Here is a 27,522-nt window from a genome sequence, read left to right as displayed (position 1 = left end):
ATTCAGAGAACCTTGGCACAAATTACTATCACTTCTAAATAATGGCATCTACAAATTATATAGTCTGGCCTGCCAGACAGGAAAGGCCAACCTAATTGAGTTAATAATTACTCACAAGATTAAAGCTGCTAGAGCAAGACATCCTTGCCATTAAATGGGAACTAAGTTATTTAACTTAGAAAGGATATTAAACTAATTTCCGGTTCAAAGGTCAGTTGAGCTATTGGATTAGTAGTGATGGAAAACATGCCATGAAATTAGGTTGAATTTTTAATTTTAAAAATCAGTTTACAGTCTACATGTCAGTTCAGTGTTCCTGAATTTCAAACATTCTGCTGGGCATTGATTCAGCCACATATGAACATTTAATTGTACTTGTCCAAGGGGTGAATTGCAAATATAAGAAGTGTTTGCTTGGTATCTTCTCCCTGTACAAGCTCCCCCTGCTGGTAACACATTGAAATGCAGGTGCAAAGTAGCATTTTTATGAATTTTATTATACCTCCAAAACGATTTACTGTTCTGTGCAATATAAATCCTTATAACTCTGTTCCCTCTTGTAGATGTTCCCTCTGTGCCTTGTAGATGGAAAGGCTTTTCTCATTTCAGTATTTGGAGCAAGCAGAAGTGGGATTATTCCTGCTTTCCATCTCTCCAGATCTGCCCTTCCATGCAAAGTCAAGAGCTATCCCCTAGGGCAGGGGTCTCTAAACTTTTTCAAAGGGCCACATCAAATATCTGGCACAGAGTCGAGGACTGAAAAAAAAATTAAATATAAAATTTAAATAAATACATTAGAGATGGAACTTGAATGAATGAATGAATGAATGAATGAATGGGCTCAGATGTCTAGGATTTCTCCAAGCATGAACACAGCCAAGGAAATAAAGCACACACAAGCACAACTCTGGTTCTGTTTGGTCAACTGGGCCAGAGGCTCTCAGGGGATCAGAGGCTGGCCGCGGACTGAATAGAGGCTCTCCTTGGGCCACATCTGGCCCCGGGCTGGGGTTTGGAGACCCCTGCCCTAGAGGGACGTTCTCCCCACATTCTCCTAGAATCCAGCCAGTCAGGTTTCTGGAACATAATGGGAGAAGCATTGCAGAAGAGTACTGAACATGGATGGAGATGGGGGAGCCATCCTGGTCAACTAGACAGGAGGGACCTGGCTTGTCAATATACAGTAATTCAATAATATACCACTTTTCAACAATTTCATAATGTGATTTAAATAGTAAAATAAATCAATAAATGGTTCCCTGTTCCCAGAGAGCTCACAATTAAAAAAAAAACACTGACACTAGCAACAGGCACTGGAAAAGACAACGTGCAAGGATAAAGAGGACAGTTGCCCTCCTCCTGTTAAGTATAAGAGGATGACACCACTTTAAAAGGTGCCTCTTTTCCCAGTTAGCAGGAGCAAAAAGACTCCTGATTCCCTTTGTCTGGATCTGGCTGAATGTCTCAACAATCCCATAGAGGTTATGTGTGTAGCCTGCAACTACCAGGCTGATATCCCTTATATGTCTTCACTGCTTGCACGATTTTCATTGGAAGAGGGTTTAAATGAACACTTCTGCTGTTCCTCACCTTTGGTTGAATTTTCCTTTTACAACTGTGGCCCTTGTGTTTCAGGTGACTGGAGTCACGAAAGGGGTGGCACAAACAAGGGAGCAGCGGGTGCTGATCATGGTGATTGTGATGGTCATCTGCTTTCTGCTCTGCTGGCTGCCTTACGGTACCGTGGCCCTGATAGCAACTTTTGGGAGACCTGGCCTGATTACCCCAGCTGCCAGTATCATTCCATCCATCCTCGCAAAGAGCAGCACAGTCTACAATCCGATCATCTACATCTTTTTGAACAAACAGGTAAATAAAACTTGCTATGGCATAAGGCAGGAAGGGATTCATAGAATTAATTGCAATGGAGCCCACTGAATAAAGAACCATTTACAACAACAACAACAAATGGGGAGTGCTGTAAATTAGATGCACTCACTTATACAAGCTGCTGGATTTATCCCAGAAAACCGAGCTGAAAATTCAAGAATATATCACGTCGTCCTGATGCTTATCTAACCTGCTTACTCTTCCAGCTCAGTATGAAAACCTGACAGGTAAAAAGAGGAATACGTAGTCAAGGAAGTACAGACGCTTCTAGCAAAATGAAAAGGATGCCAAGAGGATGCCAAGACTACATTTTAAAATGTAGGGGCACACAGTTTTCTGAACATGAGCAGCAACAGTTGAAGAAATTCAATAATTCTGAATACTGCGAAGAAAGCAGCTGCTGGCTGGCAAGAGTTTTTCTTCCCCCAGTCAATTATAATTGGCAACAAAAATTTGTTAAGAGTTATAGTTACAACCCAGTCCTATCCACCATCCCCCTGCTGATGCAGCTGTGCCAAAAACAGGTGCACTGTATCCAGCGTGGGGGCCAGATTGGGAGGCTTCAGAGGTGAAAGGAGATTTAAATCCCCTTACATCTCTGCAAACCACCTGCTCTGCAATGGGGTCTCTTCGAACCTGTGTTAGAGATGTCACTGGTGCAATTCCAAGAGGGGGCAGGGGGCAGGAAAGAGGGATAGGATCTGGCACATGCCATCATGACTTGATCCACCCCCTCCAGCAGCCTCCCTGCTTCCCATTACGCCCCCTCTCCACCCAGCTGAGCTCCTTTCCTGCATTCCGCCCTCCTACCACCCCTCCTTCCTCTCCTGCTGACTTACCTGCTTCAGCAGGTGGCGGGAGAACCAACAACACATGCAGGAAGACTCTAGCCTTGGGAAGGTTCTGGGAAGGCTTTGGAAATTGTGTTCTACTGCTGGTCAGTCCTGTTAGGATTGGACTGTTAGTCCTTTATGCAGCACTGATTGCTTGTAATCTCCCACTTTTTTGAGTGTGTATCTCTCTTCAACTGGGTATAACAAATTAGTAATTTATATAATACATAATGGCTAGTCTGCTGGTTGGCTGGTTTTATTCTTTTGCCACAACTCTCTGAGAATCCATTTTTCTTCTTGTCATTTGCTCTCCATGGGAAGTGACGGCATGTCATAAGAGGCTATTTCAACAATACTTGGTGCTTATGTTGCAGGGTCATGGGACAATTCAGTTGATACTGCCTGCCTGACGATTCCAAATCCCTGATCTGATTCCACTGTGCATACTCATGGGGGGAAATGGGGCATCTGTACTGCCTCTCAAACTCATTTTAAATACTATATTATTAAATTGCATGTGGATGCAAAAAGTGGCCTCAGTGTGAAATTGGAAGGGTCAGTTGAGAGGACTAGGCATGTTAATAGCTTATCCAGGGAAGCCTTACAGACGGGGGGGGGGGGGGGGAGAGAGAGAGACCTAGTCAGTGACTTTTAATCATTGTTGTTCATTTATTCTTAGGTTTTCATTCAGTTGAGCTAAATGAAATGGCACAATAATCCAGAAACAGCTTTCTGTCTGAGAAAAATCTTACAGGCTCACGTTTTAGAACAGTTAACGTTTAAAATACCACTTAAAATTTTTTTTAAAAAAGCTTTTCAGATGGAAAGGTTTTAAGGCAACACTTCTGAGCAGCAGAACTATGACACACAGAAACTCTTTAAGAGGGAAGAGAATTTATAATGCACATATATCCAGTTTTATACTTGAGGAGTTTTTAAGCATGAATGTCACCCTTGCATGTAGCTGTGAATGCTCAACCACCTTCCCTGGAACACACTCCCATTTGCAGAATACTACGCCATTAATCAAAAACTAACTCTTTGCAGCCACTTGGTGGTGAGTGATCGGGAACATGCTTGATTTTCGTTATGTTTTGAAATCAATCCTGCCACAGGTGCCTCGTCTAAGATAGGAGACATACTGAGGAGCTGACCTCCATTCCGTTGGTGAAAAGAGACCATTTTGAGCCTAGCTCACCTGGCTGCAATCCAAAGTTTATAAAGATAGTAACAGCCCAGTCCTATTTCCCCCTTCCACACACTCTCTGATGCAGTGGTGCCAAAACAATCATTCCCTTACCCAGGGGTAAGCCTCTGTGGCATGGGGTGTCTACTCAGACCTGTGCTAGCTAAATAGGTGGTGCAGGTCTGCATGGACCCATTCAGCCACCACTTCCACCAAACCTTCTCCCCTTCCAGACCCAATCCATCCATCCCCTGCCCACTTCATTTCACCTTCCCCCATCCCTGTTCTGCCTTTCCCCTCCCACCTCCCCCACCACCTTACCTTCCTTGGCAGGCAGCTGCAAATCTGCTAGCGCAAGCAGGAAAACATCCGCCTGCCTGCTAGCATTCTGGCAGCTCACTAAACACACTACTGGAGTACCTTTGGTCAGCACCAGCAGAAGAGGCATTCTGATTATGCCTGGCCTATTTAGGATTGGGCCATAAATCTGTCTCAACATTTTCGAGGCTTATGAACTCACAAGTTTGGACAGAAATCATAGACAGCATCTGGACAGAAATGATACACTGAATCATACACTGAGACTGAAGAAACCATGAAATATCATTGTCTTGATCTTATCTAGTATTTCCTTTCAATTCTGTGGGTGCACACACTTTAATGCCGTGTATTTTTAACCTCCCTCCCCAGGAAACTAGCATTGCAGAACAGATTTTTCTTTTCCAATTCTCAAATAAATCCACGAATAAAGAAATATTCCAAAGTTGTTTTTAACTAAAATTTCTGATTAATAAGCATGCATTACAAAATCAGTATTAACACCTTCTGTGACAAATTCTTGATGTGCACTGCATGCATGTGTTTTAAATTGCCTGTCAACGGTGAATATTTAAAAAATATTCCTAATACTGCTGATTTGCTAATAGTTGCTGCTGCTGTGAGGAGTATTAGCAGAGAGCCTTGAACAATAATGAAATTGTTTCAGGATTTTGTGTGTTAGAAAGAAGCCTCTGTGTTGACTGACAGATCACAATCAATGACTGACTATTCAGAATCCCACAGACATGCGCAAGTGGTTATGAGTGTAAAGCAAAGGGTCTGTGTAGGGGTTTCTTTTTTTTCTTCCTGAAGCTTCTTATGTAATATTGAGTACTGCACTTAATACACACCGAGGATCAATATCCTGTTCAGCTGGGCATTCCTGAACCACTCTGTGCTTTAGGCCAGGGTCACACAGATCTAGTTTTTATCCTACAGTATTTTGAGGAAATCTAGGTCAGCTGTCAGCAAAGGTTTGTCAGTCCAGGGTCCAAGCATGAGATATGCAGCTATATTAGATAATACCATGAGTCATGCAGATGAATAGTATAAATAGATAATTGATGTATTGGATCTGTTTTCTTCTCTTGTGTCTGTCAGAGTTTAAGGAAATCATGCAATGATACTGAATAAAGGTTAGCTCAGGTGTCAGACCAGTATTTTTCAACCAAGCTTGTGCAGAACCCCAGGATTCCACAGGGAGCTTCTGGGGTTCCATGACTGAACTAAATGCTCCTGCTCCATCCTGTCTCCCTCTCTTTTGAAATTTCAGTGGGCTGGTCTGAGGATGGAAGAAGGAAATGGGAAGAGCAGGCTACACTGGGTGGATGCTCTGGCCCATCAATCTAGTCCAGGGGCGTCCAAACATTTTGGCAGGAGGGCCGCATCATCTCTCTGACACTAAGTCGGGGACAAGGAAAAAAAGAATTAATTTACATTTAAAATTTGACATAGTTAACATAAAAGTTAACATAAATGAATTTATTAACGATGAAATTTATATGAATGAATGAAGGTCTTGCAGTACCTCAAGGCCTATAAAAAGCCTTGCACAAAGCAAGGTTGGCCTTTCCTTCACTGCCGCTGCTGCATCACAGGTGTAAAACAGCAAGCAGTGGAGGGAGCCCTTGTCCCACAGCTCAGGTGAGAGGTTGAACAGTCATCATCATGCTGAGAAAGGCCAGCATGGGCTCCAGCAAGTCTCCAGAGGGCCTGACTCCAGAGGCTCATTGGAAACTGGGAGCTCCCCGAGGGCCAGATTGGGAGCCCCCGAGGGCCACAAGTGGCCCCCGGGCCAGGGTTTGAGCACCCCTGCTCTAGTCTCTACTGCTCTTTCCGCTTTCCTCTGCAGTATTGTAAAATGTTCTATGAAGTATAGTTGAATGCCTAGAGTCAGATTTATTTATTTCTAGCATGATGTTATATCTGAAGCCTTATGTTTTTGTTTCTATCATTTTCACCTATGTGGGATGCATCAAGATCAGTTGCACTTGAATGCATGACAACCTCCTCATATGAAAACAAATAAGTAAACTGAGGTGCCGGTCCTAGTGGGGACTTGTGCTGCTGAAACTAGTGTTCCAGCATAGCAAGATCTTTTTTTATGGCAGCATGAGAGCCGAGCTGCTGTTGTGTGCTGCTGGGCTGCTGCCATAAATGGCAAGAGGTGTAGTGCGTTCAGCAGCATATCTGGGAGGCTTTGCAGGTGCTGGTATGTTGGTGGCAGGGGTGGAAAGAGCAAAATTCAATGGTTTCTGAGGCAGGGGAAAGTGGGGAGTGGGCCAGAAGAGGAGGAACTCAACGGCCAATGACCAAGGCAAAGCTTATTCCCCATTTTTGCCAAGTTCACCCACACCCTTTCTTTCCAATTTACACAAGCTATATAGCTGGCATGGGTCAAAGGAGACCCATGGGTGGGAGGTTACCCAGTGGTAAGTAGTAATATGCGTACTCACCTCTGACAGATCTCCTGATTACTTCTCCCTGCCATTGGTTGCAGAGTGTGGTCCACCAATGCAGCTGCATCAGCGTCAATGCTAGGAATAGGATTGGGCAGTGAGAATGCAATCCTATATGCATTTTCTTACTCTCAATGCTATTGGGAGTAATAACTCACTCCCATTGAACTCAGTGGTATATTCTTCTGAGTAGACATGCATAGGCTTGTATCATGGGTGTATTTAGTTTGCATTTGAAGCTGCAGAAGAATTTACTTGTACAAATGTAAAACATTTCTCGATGAAACAGTATGGATGACATTTTAATACACTGGACCTGGGATTCCATTAGCCTCCTCAATATGAAAAGATGGCAGTGCAAATGAGAAGGTACAGCACAACTGGTGGGGTGGGAGGGGACTTGAACTGGCTTAGGGTAGAGGTTTCTCAAATGGATAACTTAGGGTAGAGGTTTTAATCACTATCACAACAGCCAAGAAAGGGTGCTTTTTTCAGGATCACCTAATGAAGCATCATCAGGTTGATTATGGTCATGAAAAATTCAGCCACAGCTGGAGGAAATCTCCAGGGAGCAGAGCTGTGGAATAGGCCCAGTGGATGGCATGCAGAGCACAGCTGTGCATTTAAGTGGGGGAGGAGAACCAGCTGCCACATATTTTTTAAAAAAAAAACAAACTACAATTGTTCCTGTTATTAAAAAAAAATTATCTTGTTTTAAATGGAAGCTGTCCTGTTAATATTACAAAGAGTACTCGTTTCCCCAGTTTAAGTGGGACAAAGCAGTGCTCTAAGTGGCGTAATGGACCTTTGGAGAAGTGTCTGAAACACTGGAGAAGGCCCTTCCGTTCTGGATAATGAACCGAACAGGCCAATGATTTGACTCAGTGTAAGGCTGCTTCCTGCATTCCTACACTTTAGAGAGTCCATCCATTTTAGTATTTCAGTCTTTAATATCAACCCCAAATTCTTTCTGAGGCCTCAATAGTCTGGCAACCTAAAACAGCAAGAGCCTGAAGAAAGGTACTCTTGGGGGCTACATGACAACCATGAACATCCTTTTGTTAATGCTCCATCTCCTTAGTTTCTGAGAAAGCAGTGCTTAAGTCCCACTAAAGTCAACTGGAGGTATTAGATGTGATGAAATTATCATTTCATTGGGACTAATCCTTTTTGGATTTAGGCCAGTGCTTACCTGGGGTTCTGATTTTTCAGTCCTCTTTGTATTATAAGCAGTGTGACTTCTTGTCTTGTTCCAATTGCCCTGGTGAAGCTTGAGCAGCTGGTTTGTTTTTCCCTTAATGTAAGAACCGTGACATTCATCATGACACGTTAGAGAACCTCTGCTTTATAGAACAGCAAGCTCTGTCCTCCTCCTGCAAAGTGCAACATATGTGTTTTCCCAGCTGATTAAAAGGTACTGTTCAATATAAGCATCTGCTCTGGCATCTGTTGCTAACTCCATTCCCCATCTATCTGACACATATGCTGAAGAATTTTGTGACTGACAAGCACAATTTAATTGCAAACCCTTTTCCTTTAGACAGATGCCATGGAAACATTCACATCAGAGAATATCTCAACACTTTCTTGCTGCATGGACAATGCAACTTTCTTCTTTATGGGCAAGACCATTTTTCTTGCCATCAAAGTGAAAAATTACTTCTGTTCAGTACTAAAGATGAATAGTCTCTGCCTTCTCAACCAAACCTGCAGAAATAGGCATGGAAAACTAGAGCTGTGTGTGAGAAGCAAGATTTGAATCTTTGTAATTGGGGTGGTTCCGTGATTGGGACAGAGAAAGGACACAGGACCCAATCCTATCTAACTTTCCAGCACCTGTGCAGCCTCAATGCAACCTTGAGGTAAGGGAACAAATGTTTCTATACCTTTAGGAGGCCTCTGTGACTGCCCCACCACCACAGGATGCAGCACACACCCCATTGGCACGGCTGCACTGGCACTGGAAAATTGGATAGGATTGGGCCCAAAGTGTCCAGTTTCTTTGCCTGCTGTTCTTAGTCCTGGGTCCTAGTTTCAGCCTATATGAACAATCTCATGCCCATGACCTCTCCTACTGAGAGCTAACTGATTCCTCTCTGAAAACCCCCTTTCCCTAACCATGTTACAAGCACTGTCCATAGAAGATGACATAGTGATGGCTTTTGACATCAGTGTTGCACCAGTTTACGGAATAGAACTTATGGGTGAAACCTATCAACATTCCCTAAATCAGTGTGTTCTCAAGCTGTGGCTTGGGACCCATTAGGTGGGTCACAAGCCAATTTCAGGTGGGTCCCCATTCATTTTAATATTTTATTTTTGATATGTTAGACTTGATGCTACCATGGTATATGACTGCATTTGGAAATCTTACAGACCTGTACTTTTAACAAGCTACTATGTATTCTTTTAGCAATGATAGTAAATGGGACTTACTCCTGGGTAAGTGTGGGTAGGATTGCAGCCTAAGATTGTTGAAAATTTTCCTGCTTGATGATGTCACTTCCGGTCATGACATCACTTCCGGTGGGTCCTGACAAGATTCTCATTGTAAAAAGTGGGTCCCAGTGCTAAATGTGTGAGAACCATTGCCCTAAATACAATGTCTGGGAACCATTGATAAACGGAGACAAACCTTATAACACTCTGTTTCCATTACCGAGTGATCTCTCATTCTCATGATGTAATTTAATTTATATTTCCCTACTGAAATCAAGTTTTGGAAGTCTGATTTTAATAGCCTCCTTCAGCCTAATAATACATAGCAGCTAGATCTGAATTATACGCAATCAGTTCACAGTGTTGACATGGTATGCCTTCATTTTGCATCAAGGAGACCAAAGGAATCCAAAGGCCAGATGTATTAAAGGGTCATACATACCACTAGGCCCTGCAAGGGAGGCTGTAGTAATATTGGTGACTTATTTTTCTAGGGTGATTTTAGAAAATAAAGCACCAGAGAATGTGATTTATTTGAGTGCTTCCAAATTCACTCTGTGGCTCTGAGCATCCTCTCATCCTCCACAATCAGCAAAGCTGTCAGCAGTTCTTCTTTGCTCTTGGTGCTGTTAACTGCTGACAGGAACAGAAATGAAACTCAAAAAGGGACATGAACTAAAGCGATAATTAACACCACCCTTTTCTAAAAAGGAGACCAAGGACATCCTTAATTGATATCTGAACAAAAGTTTTGGACCCCTTTGTCTCAAAAAAAAGACAAAGTCAAAGAAAAGTTTGCAGATAAAATTAGGTTTTTTAATTTTTTATTGTACTTACGTTTCAGTCTTACACAGGGCTAATAATTTAGCCAAATTATCTTTGGCCACTGCCACTTAAATTCAACAAATGCCATGACCCCAGACTCTTCACTGGGCCCAGAAACAAAATAAAGCTAATGAAGGGTATACTGAACCCATGTCCTCTCAGCTCCTTGCAATCTGCCACTGATGCAGCCCCCATCACCTAGCCTCATATGGGGGGCTGAGTCTGAATATACCATTCAATTTTTCCATCCCCCTCCATTTTATCATTGGTGAGAAGTTTTACGCTTATTGCTCATATTGTTTCCTTTAAACATTAAAAATGCAGGTCAAAGAGTAATTTTGTGGCATGAAGGTTAACAACTGGGAATAACTGGTGCAATGCCAATATGGGCCATGCATCAAGTCTTGTTTGTGTGAAATGTCATTAGTGGGCACTGATGATGCTAAGCTTTCTTTAGGCATTAAATTATTCTTTAAAAAACTAGAATGTAAAACCAGACATATACCGCAACTTCCAATCACTGTCACGTTGTTGGTCTTTGTACAGCAACCTGAAACATTTTCTTCACCGTAAACCAATCTCACTCCTTTATTGTAGTTTTCTTCCCATGAAAATTTCAGGTAATCACACACAGCAGACACCAATCTCAGGACTATTTCATCACAGGAAAAGTGGAATTTGATTGCCCTGTATGTCATTTTCAGTCTTCAATTCCTCCCAGCCCATTAACTGGAAAATGTGAGTTGAGGCGAGTTGAAGACTAAAAATGCTGTACAGATTCAAGGTCACATGGCCACTACTGAAGATTTGCCTACTCTGGAGGAAGCCAGCAGCACCGTACCGAACACCTTGCGGAGAAAACAACAGGTATGGAAAAGACTGTTCAACAGTGAATTTCTTCAAAACTTATTTTTTTACCATTCATAAATGTTTACAGAAAACACAAATGCTTTGTGCTGTGATGCCTCCAGTGGCAAGGATTTATAAAAATCTTTTGCTAATCTAGAATGAATATTACCTTTGATTTTATACTGTTTATGGGATGGCTGGTTTCATGTGTAATACGTACTGCTGGAAGAATCAAGTAAAACACTGAAGATAGTGGAACTTGCAGCCCAGTCCTAAATGTGGCACTGCCACCAGGTGAGTGGCACCAAAGTGGCTATCTCTACATCCTGCAACAGAGCAGCAGCTACCAAAGGTCTCCTCGGTGCAAGCCCCAAGCCCCGCAATGGGGCTTCTCAAGTCTGTGCCAGTTATTTTGCTGGTGCAGAGCTGAGAGACTCTGTGTTGGGCTGAAAGGCCCAGCACAGAGTTCTGGATCCGGTGGAGCACAGCTCCACCAGTCCTGCCCCCTCCCACCCCGGTTCCTCCCACTGTCTGTCCTCCCCCCCCTCACAGAACACCTGTTCCCACCCCCAAAGCCCTCGGTACCACCAGAAGCTCTTACCTAGCTCTGGGCAGCATCCAGTCAGTGCTCAGCTCAGCACCAACTGGCCCTGGGCCAGCACTGGAGTTGACTCGACATAGGATGTCGTGGGCGTTCCTTACGGCACGTTTGTGACACCCAGCACCAGCACTGAAGGTCAGTGTCTGTGCTGGCCCAACTCAGGATTGGGCCCTTAATGACTGTGTAGAACTTACTTATAAGTCAATGTTTCAGATCAGGTTGCAACAGACAAAAATCGGCTTTCTGCCTCCTGTCGAATTTCAACAAATTGTTCAATTCATTTCTACAACCTCTTTGATATTGCAGAGCACAAAATATTAATGGTCAGCAATTTAAAAAAAACAATTCTATTGATCTAAACTTTGTACCAATACTGTAGAAACTGTTTCTTTGGAGACAAAACTTATGAATTCATGGTCTTCACCATGAACTAGCCAAAATGCCCTTTTGTTCAGCTCTTTGGATTTTCTCTCTCATTAACTTTTGCTTGTTCTTAATTGTGGGTACATTCACTAACTCACAAGAAAGAATTTCTTTAGTGTCTTTCTTCCAGTTCATGCAATATTGAGCTAAGCATCTGCTGACTGACAAGCCACTTCCCCAAATTCCCTACTAAATTCTTTTCCAGTAGCCTCAGTGAACACTATCTGCTACTGGCAAAGTCAATTTTCAAGTATTTAAAGCCAGATTCAGAATGCTGGAGATGTCTCCCATAAACTTCATGTTGTATTTCCCATTGGAGCACAGATGAGGTTCAATTTCAGAAGAGTGATTCCCCTAGCATAGCTATACCTTAGCTTGTGTTATTGAGACAGATATTGAGATCATCATTTTTTTTAGCTTGCTTTATTGCTAGTGAGTCACTTCCTTGATAAAGAAACTTTGAGACAAAAGACTTTGAAGCTGACCACCCTTGCCTGTCAAGTGTTTGAAGGCAGCACGCTGGCTCAAGGAAGCAGTTTTCTATTTTTTTAAGTTTTAACAACTGCAGAACGGACACCCAACAGCGTGACGCTTTTCATCAAAAGTGTTTTCGCTCAAACCTGCCTGAACTTTAATCATCATCTTCAGTCACAAAGCAGTGATAGACACAGTGATAGACACTTGCTTCTGTTAGTCCCTCTATGCAGTAAAAAGAAAAAGCTATTAGAATGTGTCTTTAAAGTGAGATCTTACTTAACAGAAGTAAGTAACAGAAGCTTTTTCTGGATAAAATATCTCAGTACTGTTTCTTACACACCATGGATGCCCTGAACTTTTGACCGAGAGTTAGTCTAATAGTGGGCCAACAGTCACAGGTTGAGTGGAAGAACAAAACCCTTTCCTACTCCAGACTCGTGGCCTATTGGCCACCCAACTGTTGCTTCTACTGTCTGTTCATGCTATGATAATTTCAAATGAGGAAGAGGGAGCAAGTAACACTACACATAAAAGAGACCCTGGTGGGTCCTGACAGGTGGGTATGTATTCCTCCATTCTCATATCCACAAGCTAGAAGACAGCATAAGATCATCCAAGGAAGGTAAAGAACAGGCTCTCCTAAAGAACTTTCCTAAAGAAAGGAGAGACTCTTCTCCTGCATACATCCTCCTATTTCCCTTTTATAGACTCATGCCACTATTGCTTTGAGGAGGTGTTGTAGGCCCTCTATTTCAGCTTCCTGCATGAGGCAGGAAGTTCAGAGTTGGAGCATCTCTAACCATTGCTTGAAGACCTTCGGTGAGGGAGAACCCCTGCCCCAGGAACTGGTTCCACTGTTGAACCTCTGTTATTACATTCTATGAAAATCTGTCCCCTAGTAGGCCTGACTGGCCCCAGGGTTCCCTGCTCCTTACTGAACAGGAAAATTTCTGTTTGGTTTGGCATTTTCTTGAGTTTTTTTTTGGCTGGCTGCCTGTCGTGTTTTGACAGGTTGTTGTAAAATTCCAAATTGATTTGGAATATTGTTTTAATATGGTTTACTGAATTGTGTTTTAAACGGTGGTAAGTCACTTTGGCAACCCTTTTAGTGGCACTAAAAAGAAGTGTAGAAATCTTTTAAATAAATAAATGCATTTCTCCTAATGTTAAACTGAAATCTCTGCTCCTGTAACTTAAGCCCAGCAGATCTCGTCCTGTTCTCTAGAGCAGTGTTTCTCAAACTGTGGGTCGGGACCCACTAGGTGGGTCGCGAGCCCATTTCAGGTGGGTCCCCATTCATTTCAATATTTTATTTTTAATATAATAGACTTGATGCTACCCTGGTATGTGACTGCATTTGGGGAAATGCGACAGACCTGCACTTTTAACAAGCTACTATGTATATTCTTTTAACAATGATAGTCAATGGGACTTCCTCCTGGGCGTGGGTAGGATTGCAGCCTAGGATTGCGAAAATTTTTCCTGCTTGATGATGTCACTTCCGGTCATGACATCATTTCCTTTGGGCCCTGACAGATTCTCATTCCAGAAAGTGGGTCTCGGGGCTAAATGTGTGAGAACCGCTGCTCTACAGCAACATAGAAAAATAGCCCAGTGTTTACCAGGGCTGGCACAGCAGGGCCATTTGTCCCACATTGTATTCAGCACTAGGAAGGAGCAGGTTGGAAGTCTCCTCGAGATAACTGGACATTCATCCCCATGCTCCTGCTAAAGCCCCAGCTTGTATAATGGAGCTATTTGGATCTGTGTCAGCAAAATCACTGGTGCAAGTTCAGGCAGCCCCTTTGTCTAGCTTCCAAGTCTAGGAGGGAGAATTTGAGACTTGTCTAGCTTCCAAGTCTAGGATTTGGTGTGTGCCTCACTGCCCAACGTCCCCTACCCCTGCGCCACCTAGCAGGGCTTTACCTGCTCCGTCGGGCACTCCTTGTAGATGCAGCGGCAGCAGAACAGTGCAGGTTTTCCCACCGCTTACTCAATGGTGTTGCTTTACGACATGAGACAACCTAGGCTAGCGCAGCAGTTGCTGCATCAGCGTTCTTCATGAATAGGATTGCATCCTAAATTTTTGCCTTGTCCCATATGATAGCCCTTCCAATATTTGAATAGTGCTTTACTGTTCCCTCTTAGTCTTCTCTTCCCAAGGCTGATGGGGAACTATTTGAAGTCATTTGAGAAACTACAGAGGAAGAGACCACACACTGACCATCATATTTTCAAACAGTGCATCTTTAGCAGTACATTCAAGCTGTCAAACTAAACAGGTGTGTCACTGTTCACAGAACACCATGGCCCTAGGAAGTGTTTTGAAGGTGTATTATGTAGCCAGTTTGCTCCAGCTAAGCAGGTCTAGATCTGGTTGGTGTTGCATCCAAGAAAGCCTCTGTGTGCTGCCATGAATACTATGGAAGAAAGATGGCAAGATATGAATGCAATAAGTCATCACACTGCCAGAATAACCTGCACAAATTCAATTTCCTATCTGTCATGCAGCTGTTAAAAACAAAGAGTCTCAGATATGAAAACCAGTGATTAAGACTGGTTGGTACAGAATGGGGTCCAGACAACATTTCATAGGGATTAGGTTTGGCCAGGTGTCACCTGTGATCCAGTTTGCAGACCATTCAGTGCCTCTGCAGAGATTATAGATAAAATGTCTCCCTTTATTCTTTGCTGCTTCTCATTGCTTAACTTTTCTGTGGCTTAGGCTTAACTTTGGCTTAAGACAGGGGTGGGCAAACTTTCAACTTTAGGGATCCTGGACCTTTAACAATTGTGTAGGAGAGATAATTTCAGCAGGTACAGCTTGTCATCTGTGAGATGACACTGCACCTGCTGAAATTCCGTTTTCTATGCAATTGTTAAAGGTACAGGATCACTAAAGTTGAAAGTTTGCCCACCCCTCGCTTAAGAGGTTACAACTGGCCTGTTGGGAGTCAGAGAAAGCTAACCATTCAAAATGTAAATTTCTGAACTGGTTAGAGAGAGTTTCAATGACCAACATTCTCATTCACCAACACCAACTCTCAGATTCAGTTCAAGTGTCCTTTATTCCTGCTCTGCCCCCCTTAGAGCTTTGAATGCACCTCTCAGGTTGCCATTCTCAAACCCTGTGGCTTTCAGGCTCGGAAGGGTGGAAGTCGATTGGATTCAACATTCCAGACAGCTGAGACATTGCCTTGTCTGTCTCCTTATAGCAGAGTTTCTCAAACTGTGGATCTGGGCCCACTAGGTGGGTCACAAGCCAGTTTCAGGTGGGTCCCCATTCATTTCAATGTGCATTTTATTTTAATGTTTTAGACTTGATGCAACCATGGTATGTGAGTACATTTAGGGAAATGTGACAGATCTGTACTTTTAACAGACTACTTTGTATATAAGCTTATACAGTCAATAGGGCTTGCTCCTGGGTAAGTGTGGATAGGATTGCAGCCTTTGGGATGTTTGGGGAATTTTTTAAAAAACAGATCTGTTTTTTAAAAAACAGATTTAAAAAACAGAGCAACTGCGTGGGAGGGTTAGGAGCATTCATCTTTATTTTAATAAATTTTTAAACTTATTAACTTTTACTTTTAACTTAACTTACAGCGCAAGCCTGTAACACAAGCCTCCACACCACCTGGGCTGACACAAGGCTCTGGCAGGGAGAAGGCAGGGAGGAGGAGGGAGGGAGGGAGGCATTCCAGGGCAGGGGGAAGGCCAGCAATGGGTGGCCCTGGGGGTGTGGGTGGGGAGCAGGAGGCAGGGCTGGGATCCAGTAGTTATGCTGGATCCCAACCCCCGTTCCCAGGGAGTTCAGAGTGGCTTGAAGTCGCTCTGCTCTCCCTGGACTTGTGCCACTTTAGGAGGTGGTGCAAATTTGAGGAGACCCATAGGGGCCAGGGCGCCTTACCCAGGGGTAAGGGGAAAAAGTTTCCCCTTGCCTCTGGCTGAGCCAATTCTGGCCCCTATCCTGCACTGGATACAGCACAAGCCTCTTGGTTTGCCTGTTCCAGCACAGGATAGGATTGCACCCTTATCCTTTTGACTTACTTAGGGTGCAATCCTAACCCTTTATGTCAGTGCATTCCAGGACTGACATAAGGGCAATGCAGCTCTGAGGTAAGGGAACAAACATTCCCTTACTTTGAGGAGGCCTCTGTGAGTGACACCCAACTGCAAGATGCAGCACATGTCCCATTGGCATCGCTATGCCAGTGCTGGAAAGCACTGACATAAGGGGTTAGGATTGTACCCTTAATTTGATTTGATTTTGTTATATGGGGGCGTTAAAACATTTTCCTGCTTGATATTGTCACTTCTGGCCATGACATAACTTCCAGGTTAATGACATAATGCCTGGTGGGTCCTGACAGATTGTCATTCTAAAAAGTGGGTCCTGGTGCTAAAAAGTTTGAGAACCACTGCTTATAGCCTTATGCTAAAAAGACTGGTCTCTGGTGTCCTTGACACAGAATTCTTTAACAAAAGAAGGGGAGGGGGCTGAACAGGCTATAGATAGATATTTTGGGAAGAACAAAGCAAAGGTGTAAAGCAAATATTGAAATTTAAATGAGCGGATGTGCTAGGAAAGAAGTACATGATACACAGGGGATATGGTTCATTGGCTATGCAATTCCTCACTACAATGCATAATTTTAAATGCAAAAATCACCCTTTCACCATTTCTTTTGTCTGCAGAGAAACTTTTAAGCATAAGAACTGTATTTTCATGCAATTGTGATTCTAGCAGCAACTGTTACCCTGCACATGCCTGATCTCAGAAGCTAAGCAGGCTCAGGGCTGGTTAGTACTTGGATGGGAGACCACCTAGAAATACCGGGTGCTGTAGGCTTCTACCATAGTCTTTCGAGACTGAAGGTTGCCAACCATTTCACCTAAGGACACCTATAAGTGTCTTTCTAGGGTACCATCTTTTCTGCATGCCCCTCTCTTGAAGGAAGAATTGTGTGGCAATTGCAGCTCCATTCAAAAGGGATGCTACTAAATATTGGCTACGTATGGCTGGACATAGCTGGCTCTACACCAAAATGCTTCTAAGATGGGGGTGAAATATTGTCAGCTCTTGGAACTAGACAAGAGCTGATGAATTAATGAATAAAGGTGGAAGGTAAGCATTTTGCTAATGCCATATCATTTGAAAACAGAACTATCTCTAGCTAACAAATGCATATTTTTAGAACCAACATCAAGTCACTGTTTAAATTAGGATTGGAGGGCTCATTCACATGGCTATTTTTTTGTTGCTTTGCTTGACAGTAATACTGTATGATTTTTAGTCAGCTTGCACTGATTTTAACTCACACAAGCCCTATTGATTGTTTCTTTCATTCCCTCTGTATTAGGATACCAAGGGCTCAGTCCTGTATCCCACAGAAGCACTGTTTGAGCACATACTGCATGCTGTAGGACAGGGGTGTCCAAACCTTTTGGCAGCAGGGCCACATCATCTCTCTGACATTGTGTCGGGGGCCTAAAAAAAAAGAATTTACATTTCAAATTTGAATAAATTTACACAAATGAATATATTAGAGAGGGAACTTATATGAATGAAGGTCTTGGAATAGCTCAAGGCCTATAAAAGGCCTTGCACAAAGCAAGGTCAGCTTTTTCTTTGCTGCTGCTGCTGAATCAGCTGTGAAACAGCAAGTAGTGGAGGGAGCCCTTGTCCCACAGCACACACGAGGTCGAACAATTGGCCGTCACGCTGAGAGTGGTTGCATCAGATCAGCACGGGCTCCAGCAAGTCTCCAGTGAGCCAGAGGCTCATTGGAGACTGGGGGCTCCTTGAGGGCCGGACTGGGAGTCCTCGAAGGCCGCAAGTGGCCCCAAGGCCGGGGTTTGGGCAGCCCTACTATAGGGGGAGGCAACCAGATGACCCAGGAGAGATAAATAAAAATCTTTGTTACATTCCTTCCTGTAGGCCAACTGGCCTTCAATGGGTCTCCTTGGACCTACACCAGCTATTTAGCTGGTGTGAGTCCAAGGAGACTCAGGGGGAAGTTCAGGGTGCGGAAAGGTGGATAGAATTTGGTGTGTGTAGCTGGAGAACAATTCACATCTCTTTTTACTGACACCAAACTTGCTATCCTTTTAGTTATCTTGCTGCCTTTAAAAACTATCCACACCTTTTATAGGATAGTTGGTGGGATCATCCCAGTGCGAACTGCTGTTATGTATGGATGTCTTTGTTTATTCTCTGCATGCCCTGCAATGATCCATAAAAACTCTGACCTCATTGTTAGGTGTCCTCTCATGGCCACAGAGAATGAATGGGATGGTATGGGATAAGATGGTGTCTGCTGGGAGTGTAGGCTAAATCCATATGGTACAGTAAGATGGTAGCAGGTAGTATGACAGCAGGTGGGTGCAGGAAGCTGGTCAGGATAGGCAGTGGATAGAGAGTTGTAGGACCAAGCATGTAGAAGGTGGGTGGGTGGAACAGCCAGACTTGCTAAGCTGTCAGCTCCAAAGTTAACAACTTACACCAGTAAAAGCTTGAGTCAAATGGGCACCTTTAAATGTTGGAGCAGGTTCTGATGTTTGAGCCAGCTCCATTTTTCCTTGTTGAGGATCCTTGTTCAAAGTGTGCTTTCACTTGGAGCTTCAGGCCTCAATCCTGAAGGTGCCTAGCACTGTCAGAACAAGTGTTCTTGGAACAAATGTTTCCTTGTACCAAGAAGGCTTCCAGAGGTCAAAACATCCCAGTGGGATGCACTAGGTGCCATGCTGGTGTCTCTACATCACTGCATGGAGACGTACAGTGGACTGGGCAGTTGGATTCCTTCAGCCCTTGTTACTTCCTTGTGGATCCCCTGGCATCTCAGGCAAAGGCAGCTGAGTAAATATCTGGGGTAATTTACAGAGCATTCCTTGAGTTGCTCATTCACGGAAACCAGACTGTTGGCTCTGATGTTTGTGTTTGAAAGTACTGATTTTCCTTCCCTCTTGATAGTGTCTCTCTAGTCTGTGGTGTTCTTCCCTCATGGCTTTGCAGGTCCATTTGACGTGACTTTGTAAGAACATGTTGTTGTTGGCAACCTTCAGTCTCGAAAGACTATGGTATCGCGCTCTGAAAGGTGGTTCTGGAACAGCATGAAAGGTGGTTCTAGTGTGGCTGAAAAGGCCAATTCAGGAGTGACAATCCCTTCCACACTGGGAGCAAGTGCAGTCTGTCCCTGGTCTGTCTCCCTGGCTATGGGCCTTCTTTCTTTGCCTCTTAGCCTCAGACTGCTGGCCAAGTATCTCTTCAAACTGGGAAAGGCCATGCTGCACAGCCTGCCTCCAAGCGGGCTGCTCAGAGGCCAGGGTTTCCCACTTGTTGAGGTCCACTCCTAAGGCCTTCAGATCCCTCTTGCAGATGTCCTTGTATCGCAGCTGTGGTCTACCTGTAGGGCGCTTTCCTTGCACGAGTTCTCCATAGAGGAGATCCTTTGGGATCCGGCCATCATCCATTCTCACGACATGACCGAGCCAACGCAGGCGTCTCTGTTTCAGCAGTGCATACATGCTAGGGATTCCAGCACGTTCCAGGACTGTGTTGTTTGGAACTTTGTCCTGCCAGGTGATGCCGAGAATGCGTCGGAGGCAGCGCATGTGGAAAGCGTTCAGTTTCCTCTCCTGTTGTGAGCGAAGAGTCCATGACTCGCTGCAGTACAGAAGTGTACTCAGGACGCAAGCTCTGTAGACCTGGATCTTGGTATGTTCCGTCAGCTTCTTGTTGGACCAGACTCTCTTTGTGAGTCTGGAAAACGTGGTAGCTGCTTTACCGATGCATTTGTTTAGCTCGGTATTGAGAGAAAGAGTGTCGGAGATCGTTGAGCCAAGGTACACAAAATCATGGACAACTTCCAGTTCATGTGCAGAGATTGTAATGCAGGGAGGTGAGTCCACATCCTGAACCATGACCTGTGTTTTCTTCAGGCTAATCGTCAGTCCAAAATAAGATGTATGTAAGAACATAAGAACAGCCCCACTGGATCAGGCCATAGGCCCATCTAGTCCAGCTTCCTGTATCTCACAGCAGCCCACCAAATGCCCCAGGAAGCACACCAGATAACAAGAGACCTCATCCTGGTGCCCTCCCTTGCATCTGGCATTCTGACTTAGCCCATTTCTAAAATCAGAAGGTTGTACATGCACATCATGGCTTGTAACCGGTATTGGATTTTTCCTCCAGAAACTTGTCCAATCCACTTTTAAAGGTGTCCAGGGTAGACGCCATCACCACATCCTGTGGCAAGGAGTTCCACAGACCAATCACATGCTGAGTAAAGAAATATTTTCTTTTGTCTGTTCTAACTCTCCTAACACTCAATTTTAGTGGATGTCCCCTGGTTCTGCTGTTATGGGAGAGTGTAAAGAGCATCTCTCTATCCACTATGTCCATCCCCTGCATAATTTTGTATGTCTCAATCATGTCCCCCCTGAGGCGCCTCTTTTCTAGGCTGAAGAGGCCCAAAGGCCATAGCCTTTCCTCATAAGGAAGGTGCCCCAGCCCAGTAATCATCTTAGTTGCTCTCTTTTGCACCTTTTCCATTTCCACTATGTCTGTTTTGAGATGCTGTGACCAGAACCTTTTCCAAGTCAGTTCCAGGGTTGTATTTGAGTTGGAATTGGGTGTGTTCCCCTGCTTTCAGCCTGGCTCACTGCATGGGGCTGTGAGGGTTTGGAATTCCCCTGGCTATCACAGAATAGAAAGAGAGTGTGTTTAAAATTTATAATACATTATTTGATGGTGCAGCAGTGGTGTGTTGTGATTGCTGTCAACTGAAGAATGCAGGGGTCATCTTGTGGTAGGAGCAAAGTGTGGATGCATCTTTTATGTCTTATGAATAGAAGTAGAGATTAATTTAACATGACAAGCATTATGCCAAAGGTTTTTTGAACCAGCGGGATATACCTGCAGTGCCAGTGTGTCACATTATGGCTTATGAAGTGGTGTTCACACAGCCTGAAGTATCTCCTATCTTAAATATTTGTTTGATTAAAGAATTTTGTTGCTAGATACAGCATGGTATTTAGCTCATGCAACCAGATAATATGTGACAGATAGACCAACAGCTTCCCTTCCAGTCAAGCACTTTTCCACACACACACATCTACACCCTTGCTCATCCTCAGGGCTGGAAAGACAGAGTGTCAGTGGAGGATTTGGGTATATAACGCCTTGTCATCTTGCCCTATCTTGCTCTCCCGGCTCTACTCAATAACCATTATTGTTGTTCCTATTTGCAAAGTGCTCCTGAGATCTCACTTGCACTGAAACCAGTCCTTGGATGTCAGTATCTGAACATAGTTTGTTTACTGAAGGCTGTATTGAAAAATAAGAGGAGCCATCCTGTCACCATTCAAATCGTCGAGAGGTTTGGCATTGATGTCAGTGGCATACGGGTGATAAAACAGGCAAGAAAACCAGACTTCCACATGCAATGTTCTGTAGAACGAGGTCCACTCCTCCATACAATCTTTTACTGTTCAAGCATGAGTTTTATAGTTCTGTGAACCATGTCCATACAGATTCATTGAAATTCCTGCACGGGCACACAAACAGATCACTTTCGAGACACACAGTGAGCTGTTTGAATTGTGGTCACAAATGTCTTTTTTTCTAATCTTATTCATTGTCTTGCTTTGAATATAAATATGTCCTTAACTTTATCCAGTGTAGTGTGTGGTGCTCCAGGAGTACCTACTTTAGCATATCAACAAGAAAACATGCTGCTAACAAGCACATGTTTCTATCAGTCTGCTTAAGAAAAAAAATCAGAAGCAAGGCAGGTGTGAAGCAAGGCTCAGAGACAGCTTCTTTTCCTCTTCAGAGACCTGATCTATATCTGTGGTTGTTTTATAACCATTTTTAATCATTTTATCATATAAGTCATCAACACTCAGAGGCGAAGCAATTTTTCCTACATTGGCTCTTGTTGCTGAACGAGTGCTTTTTCAGAAACTTTCTGATGCACAGAGCTGGCACTAGGCTATTATGGATCCTGGGGCCAAGCCAAGAGTACATTGGGCCCTGTGATATCCATGGCGGGCAGAGACCCCGCCCCTTTGGGTGTGCCCAAGCACGGGGGGCTTACCTGGACGATGCGTGCTGGTCGTCGGCAGAAAGAAGGACGTGAGGCAGATATAGCAGATTTGCACAGCCGGTTTACTCTGGTTAAACTCTTGACATTCATGGGGCCTGTTACGTCTCAGGCCCCTTTGCTTTACACAGACACGCGGCGTCGGCGAACAATATGCGCGTTCCCTCCTCCTTCCCAACCCCTTGTGGGTTCCGGCAGGGCTCCCCGGCTGGTGCCAGTCGGAAAGGGATAGGGGTTCCCAATGGCTGCCGTAGCGTTGTCGGGGGTTAGCTTAGCTGTCCTCAGGAGGGCCCCCTGTACCTCCGGTCTTGCCCCTTGATAAGCTGGCCTCCAATGGGGGTAGATGAGATGGGGTCCTTGGGGCAGCAGCCTCACCTCTCCGGGTTTCACTCCCAGGCCCCAGGTGGGTCTAGGATCGGGTGGTTCCCAGCCCCTGGCCCTTCTCTCCAGGGCTGAGGCGAGCAAAGTTCCCCTTGAAGCCTCTGTTGGCTGAATAAGGCCGGGGTGGCTACCCCCTCTGGCCTCCTCTGCGATCCCCCTCCCAACTGGAGAGGAGCGACCTCTCCCTAGGCTGTCCAGCCTCCTTATGAGGCTGGCCTTGTTCTGGTCCAGCCCCACCCCTTCTGCCCACGAGGCTGCTGACTGCTCCCAGGAGGCACTAGGGCTTACTCCCAGGGAAGTGTCTTGCCTGGGACCCCAGTCCTGACAGTGCTCAGGTTCTACTCCCGAGGAGGCCCTTACCCCTGAGGAGGCCCCTGCTCCGGGTTGATTCCTGGCCTCCTGGGCTGGGCCTAGGTGACAGGCCCCCACAATATTCCATGCTTAGTGACAGCAGGGGCAGGCAGAGGGGATGAGAAAAGGGATGGCTCCTCCCACATTTCCCAACAGCAAAAGGTAAGAACCTTTGGTGGCGGTGGCACCTTCTCCTTCCCCACTGGTCCTGGGGAGCATCCCTAGTGACCTCCTAGTGATGCAAGTGCCTTTGGAGGGTGCCTCAATTGGCAGGTGGGGGGGGCCTGGGTACAGCAGTGGTGAAAGTGTTTCAGCTGATCTGTGCTACGACGGCCACTGGTACTGGTACATTCTAGGCAGTGACGGCAATGCGCAAGTACTGACCAAATCAAGCAGCGTCTCTTGCATAGGGCTATGCTGCCCAGAATGGTTCCAATAGCAAGGGGGAGGGGGTCACTCGCATGGCACGCTGTGGCACCCGCAGTACTTATTGTTTTGCCCCCACTCTAGCTATGCTAGTGCTGTTGCCAACTGGCTGATTGCCACCACTGCCTCTCTAGTGAGCCAAACCAGCGAGGCAGGCAGGCAGAGCAACTTCAGTCTGACCTTGCAGTATTTTGTGGTGGCAGGTTGAGGAGAAACAAAAGTCATTAATAACAATAATTAGGAATCATTAGTATGCACCTAAGCTCCCTAGGCCAAGGTTAAATCTGCTTTTCTTAAAAGAGAGAGAACAAAGCCACCAGTTCTTTCAACTCGCACTACACACAGCTGAACTGCCTGTAAAATATGGTGACCTTGCTCTAGTAGTGAAATCCACTCCATGGTTATTTAATGCCTTCAGAATGGTGTTAATGTGCCCCGTGAGATGACATCCCCTTGTCTTGCATGTATTTGTCCTAATTATGAGATAAGATAGTGCGTACCATTTTGGCTAGTCAAATTTGAAGATCTCTGTGGGAAGGCACTCAGGTTAACTGTTTGATCAGGTTAAGATATTTTTTTAAGCAAGAACAAAGCACAAAAAGATGACAGAGAGATGTTAAAGCATAGATCAGAACTTCTGGAGCCATTTCCCCAGAAGTTTTCTATCAAATAGCACTCCATACAGTCAGGAAAGGATGCTAGCTCTGATTCTCCAATATGAGTAGTACTGACTGTAATGCACCTTTTCTGGGTTTTTCCACCACCTGTACACTTCATTTATGTAGAATTATCTTTGCTCTATACACATTGGGGAGAACCTTCTTTGAATACTCAGAGAAATACCATATGCTGCTGTCAGTAGTGGGGCCTTTTCTGTGATGGCTACAGACTTACAGAACATTGGTTCTGCCTTTTGAAGGTATTTAGGAACCACATTCAGGCTGCAATCCTAACCACACTTTCCTGAGAGTAAGCCCCATTGAACAAAATAGGACTTATTTCTGAGTAGACTTGGTTAGGATTGTGCCCCAAGACATTTAAAAAATAAAAAAGAAGAATGGTTTTCAGCTTACCTTTTCTTTGTAGTAATGTTGTATGTAGTATCGGTTGTCCTTTTGATCTGGAAGATCACAGAATGGGATCGAGATCTACAACTTGCTCTAGAATGGGGGCAGTCCCTATGAAAGAGAAGGTTCACAACCTGAGAGTCCTTCTGGATCCACAGCTGTCCATGGATGGTCAGACAGTATTTGTGACCAGTGGCGCCTTTGCCCAGCTTTTGCTGGTGCATCAGCTGAGACTGTATCTGAGTCCACTGGTTATGTTGGTTCATGCTCTAGTGCAGGGGTGCCCAAACCTTGGCCCGGGGGCCAGTTGCAGCCCTTGGCAGGCGGGCAGAGAGCAGGAGGCAGAGCCAGGATCCAGCAGTTATGCCGGATCCTGACCCTGTACCTGGGTGGCCCAGGGCAGTCCCAGGCTGCTCAGATTTGCGCCACCTCGTCAGGTGGTGTGACACAAGGTAAGGAGAAAGATTTCCCCTTGCCTTGGGCTGCACTGCTTTTCCCCTTGCCCGCAGGAGGGCCACATCATCTCTCTGGCACTGTGTTGGGGGCCAGGGAAAAAAAGAATTCATTTACATTTCAAATTTGAATAATTTTACATAAATGAATATATTAAAGATGGAACTTATACGAATGCATGAAGGTCTTGCAATAGCTCAAGGCCTATAAAAAGCCTTGCACAAAGCAAGGCTGGTCTTTCCTTCGCTGCTGCTGCTGCAACACAGACATGAAACAGCAAGCAGTGGAAGGAGCTGTCATCCCACAGCTCACACGAGAGGTCAAACAGTCACCCTCACAGTGAGAGCAGTTGCGTCAAGCCAGCATGGACTCCAGCAAATCTCTGGAGGGCCAGAGGCTCATTGGAGACTAGGGGCTCCCCACGGGCTGGACTGGGGGTCCCCTAGTCTCCAATGAGCCTCTGGCCCTCCAGAGATTTGCTGGAGTCCATGCTGGAGTCCATGCTGGCTTGACACGGGCTGGGCTGGGCTGGACACGGCTGGACTGGGAGTCCCCTAGTCTCCAGTCCACGGGCTGGACTGGGCTGGACACGGGCTGGACTGGGGGTCCCCTAGTCTCCAATGAGCCTCTGGCCCTCCAGAGATTTGCTGGAGTCCATGCTGGCTTGACACAACTGCTCTCACCGTGAGGGCGACTGTTTGACCTCTCGCGTGAGCTGTGGGATGACCGCTCCTTCCACTGCTTGCTGTTTCATGTCTGTGTTGCAGCAGCAGCAGCAAAGGAAAGGCTGGCCTTGCTTTGTGCAAGGCTTTTTATAGGCCTTGAGCTATTGCAAGACCTTCATGCATTCATATAAGTTCCATCCTTAATATATTCATTTATGTAAAATTATTCAAATTTGAAATGTAAATGAATTCTTTTTTTCCCTGGCCCCCAACACAGTGCCAGAGAGATGATGTGGCCCTCCTGCGGGCAAGGGGAAAAGCAGTGCAGCCCAAGGCAAGGGGAAATCTTTCTCCTTACCTTGTGTCACACCACCTGATGAGGTGGCGCAAATCTGAGCAGCCTGGGACTGCCCTGGGCCACCCAGGTACAGGGTCAGGATCCGGCATAACTGCTGGATCCTGGCTCTGCCTCCTGCTCTCTGCCCGCCTGCCCACAGTCCCGCTCGCAGCCCACCCTCCCCTACCCCGAATCACCTCCTGTCTCCTCCCTGCTCTCCCCATACCTCCTGACCCCCGCATTGACCAAGCTTGGCCAGCGCAATTCACCTTCTCCCCAGGACACGCATCTGCGCGGGGAGGCTGGTGCATATCTGTGCACGAGCCTATCTCCCCTCAGAGTGGCGCAAAAGTGCTTGACGCTACTTTTGCAACACTCCCAGGCTGGCACAAGGGACTTATGTCGGCCCAAGTAAGAGTCAGGATTGCACCATAAAAGGCATAGGATCAGGGTACTTCAAGGGCTGCCTTCCTCCATATAATTCTGCACTCCCCCTATGATCATCAGATAGTGTCCTGCTTAGGATACCACTGCAATCTGAAGCCAGGGGGATGGTGGCAAGGTGAAGGGCCTTTTTGGTTGTGGCACCACTTGCGTGGAACTAGCTACTGAAACATCTGACAACAGCCCTCTCCTTATATGGCTTCCAGAGGGGTGTAAAAACTAAGGGTGCAATCCTAACCAACTTTCCAGCACTGTCATAGCTCTGCCAATGCAGCGTGCACTGCATCCTGCAGTGGTGAGGCAGTCTCTTCAAGGTAAGGGCACATTTGTTACCTTACCTCGGGGCTGCATTGCCATCCCTGCCTTCCCTTATTCTACTCTGCCTGAATATCTCAGAGGACCATGACTCAAAGCAAGGGGGAAATAAACTACTAGTCACATGACACATTTGTATTTAACCTCTATATTTGTGTGTCAGTTTTACAGGTGTTTTTGTGCTCTTCTGAAATGTGACCGGACGTCAGGCAGCTTCAGCAACAAGGGTTCCTCAAGATCTACTCGAATGTGTCACACTGTCCAAAGAACTCAGGGCAACAACATCACACTTGCTGCTGCTTCTGCAGGACAGTCCTCCTCAGAAGACCAGGAAGCAACTGGTAATCTACAGAATCCAGAACCAACCGAAGGCACCAGCTCAAAGGCAAAACAGGCAGTGCTGATGGTAGCTCATTATAGTGCTTGAGTAAAGGGCTTTTGTTCTTCAGGACTGAAGAGTAGGTAGCAGAATTGAGGAAGATCAGAATTTTGGATTTTGTGCATTCCTAACTCTACAGTCAATGGGCATACGGTTTGGGTTTAACTGTCCGGCACGCAGACAGTATGCCATGTGAAGTCATGTGACACTCAGAAAGGTAATAATCAACCTCTGAGCCTTTAAAGCATTATTTGTGTGTGCTGTGGGCCATTCCAAATATAACATCAAAACCTCT

General features: G+C 45.3%; 1 protein-coding gene across 1 annotated transcript in view; it reads left to right on the top strand.

The window, feature by feature from the left end:
• LOC136645892 (vertebrate ancient opsin-like) overlaps nucleotides 1-27,275 on the top strand; it is an 80,480-nt gene extending 53,205 nt beyond the window's left edge. The window contains exons 3-4 of the mRNA XM_066622343.1: nucleotides 1,636-1,869; nucleotides 27,012-27,275. Of these exons, the coding sequence (XP_066478440.1) occupies nucleotides 1,636-1,869; nucleotides 27,012-27,275 (498 nt within the window). The remainder of the gene's footprint in view (nucleotides 1-1,635; nucleotides 1,870-27,011) is intronic.
• The last annotated feature ends 247 nt before the right edge of the window (nucleotides 27,276-27,522 follow it).

Source organism: Tiliqua scincoides, chromosome 3 (assembly GCF_035046505.1).
Source record: "Tiliqua scincoides isolate rTilSci1 chromosome 3, rTilSci1.hap2, whole genome shotgun sequence".
Classification (NCBI taxonomy): Eukaryota; Metazoa; Chordata; class Lepidosauria; order Squamata; family Scincidae; genus Tiliqua; species Tiliqua scincoides.
This window is presented reverse-complemented; position numbering and strand designations above follow the sequence as displayed.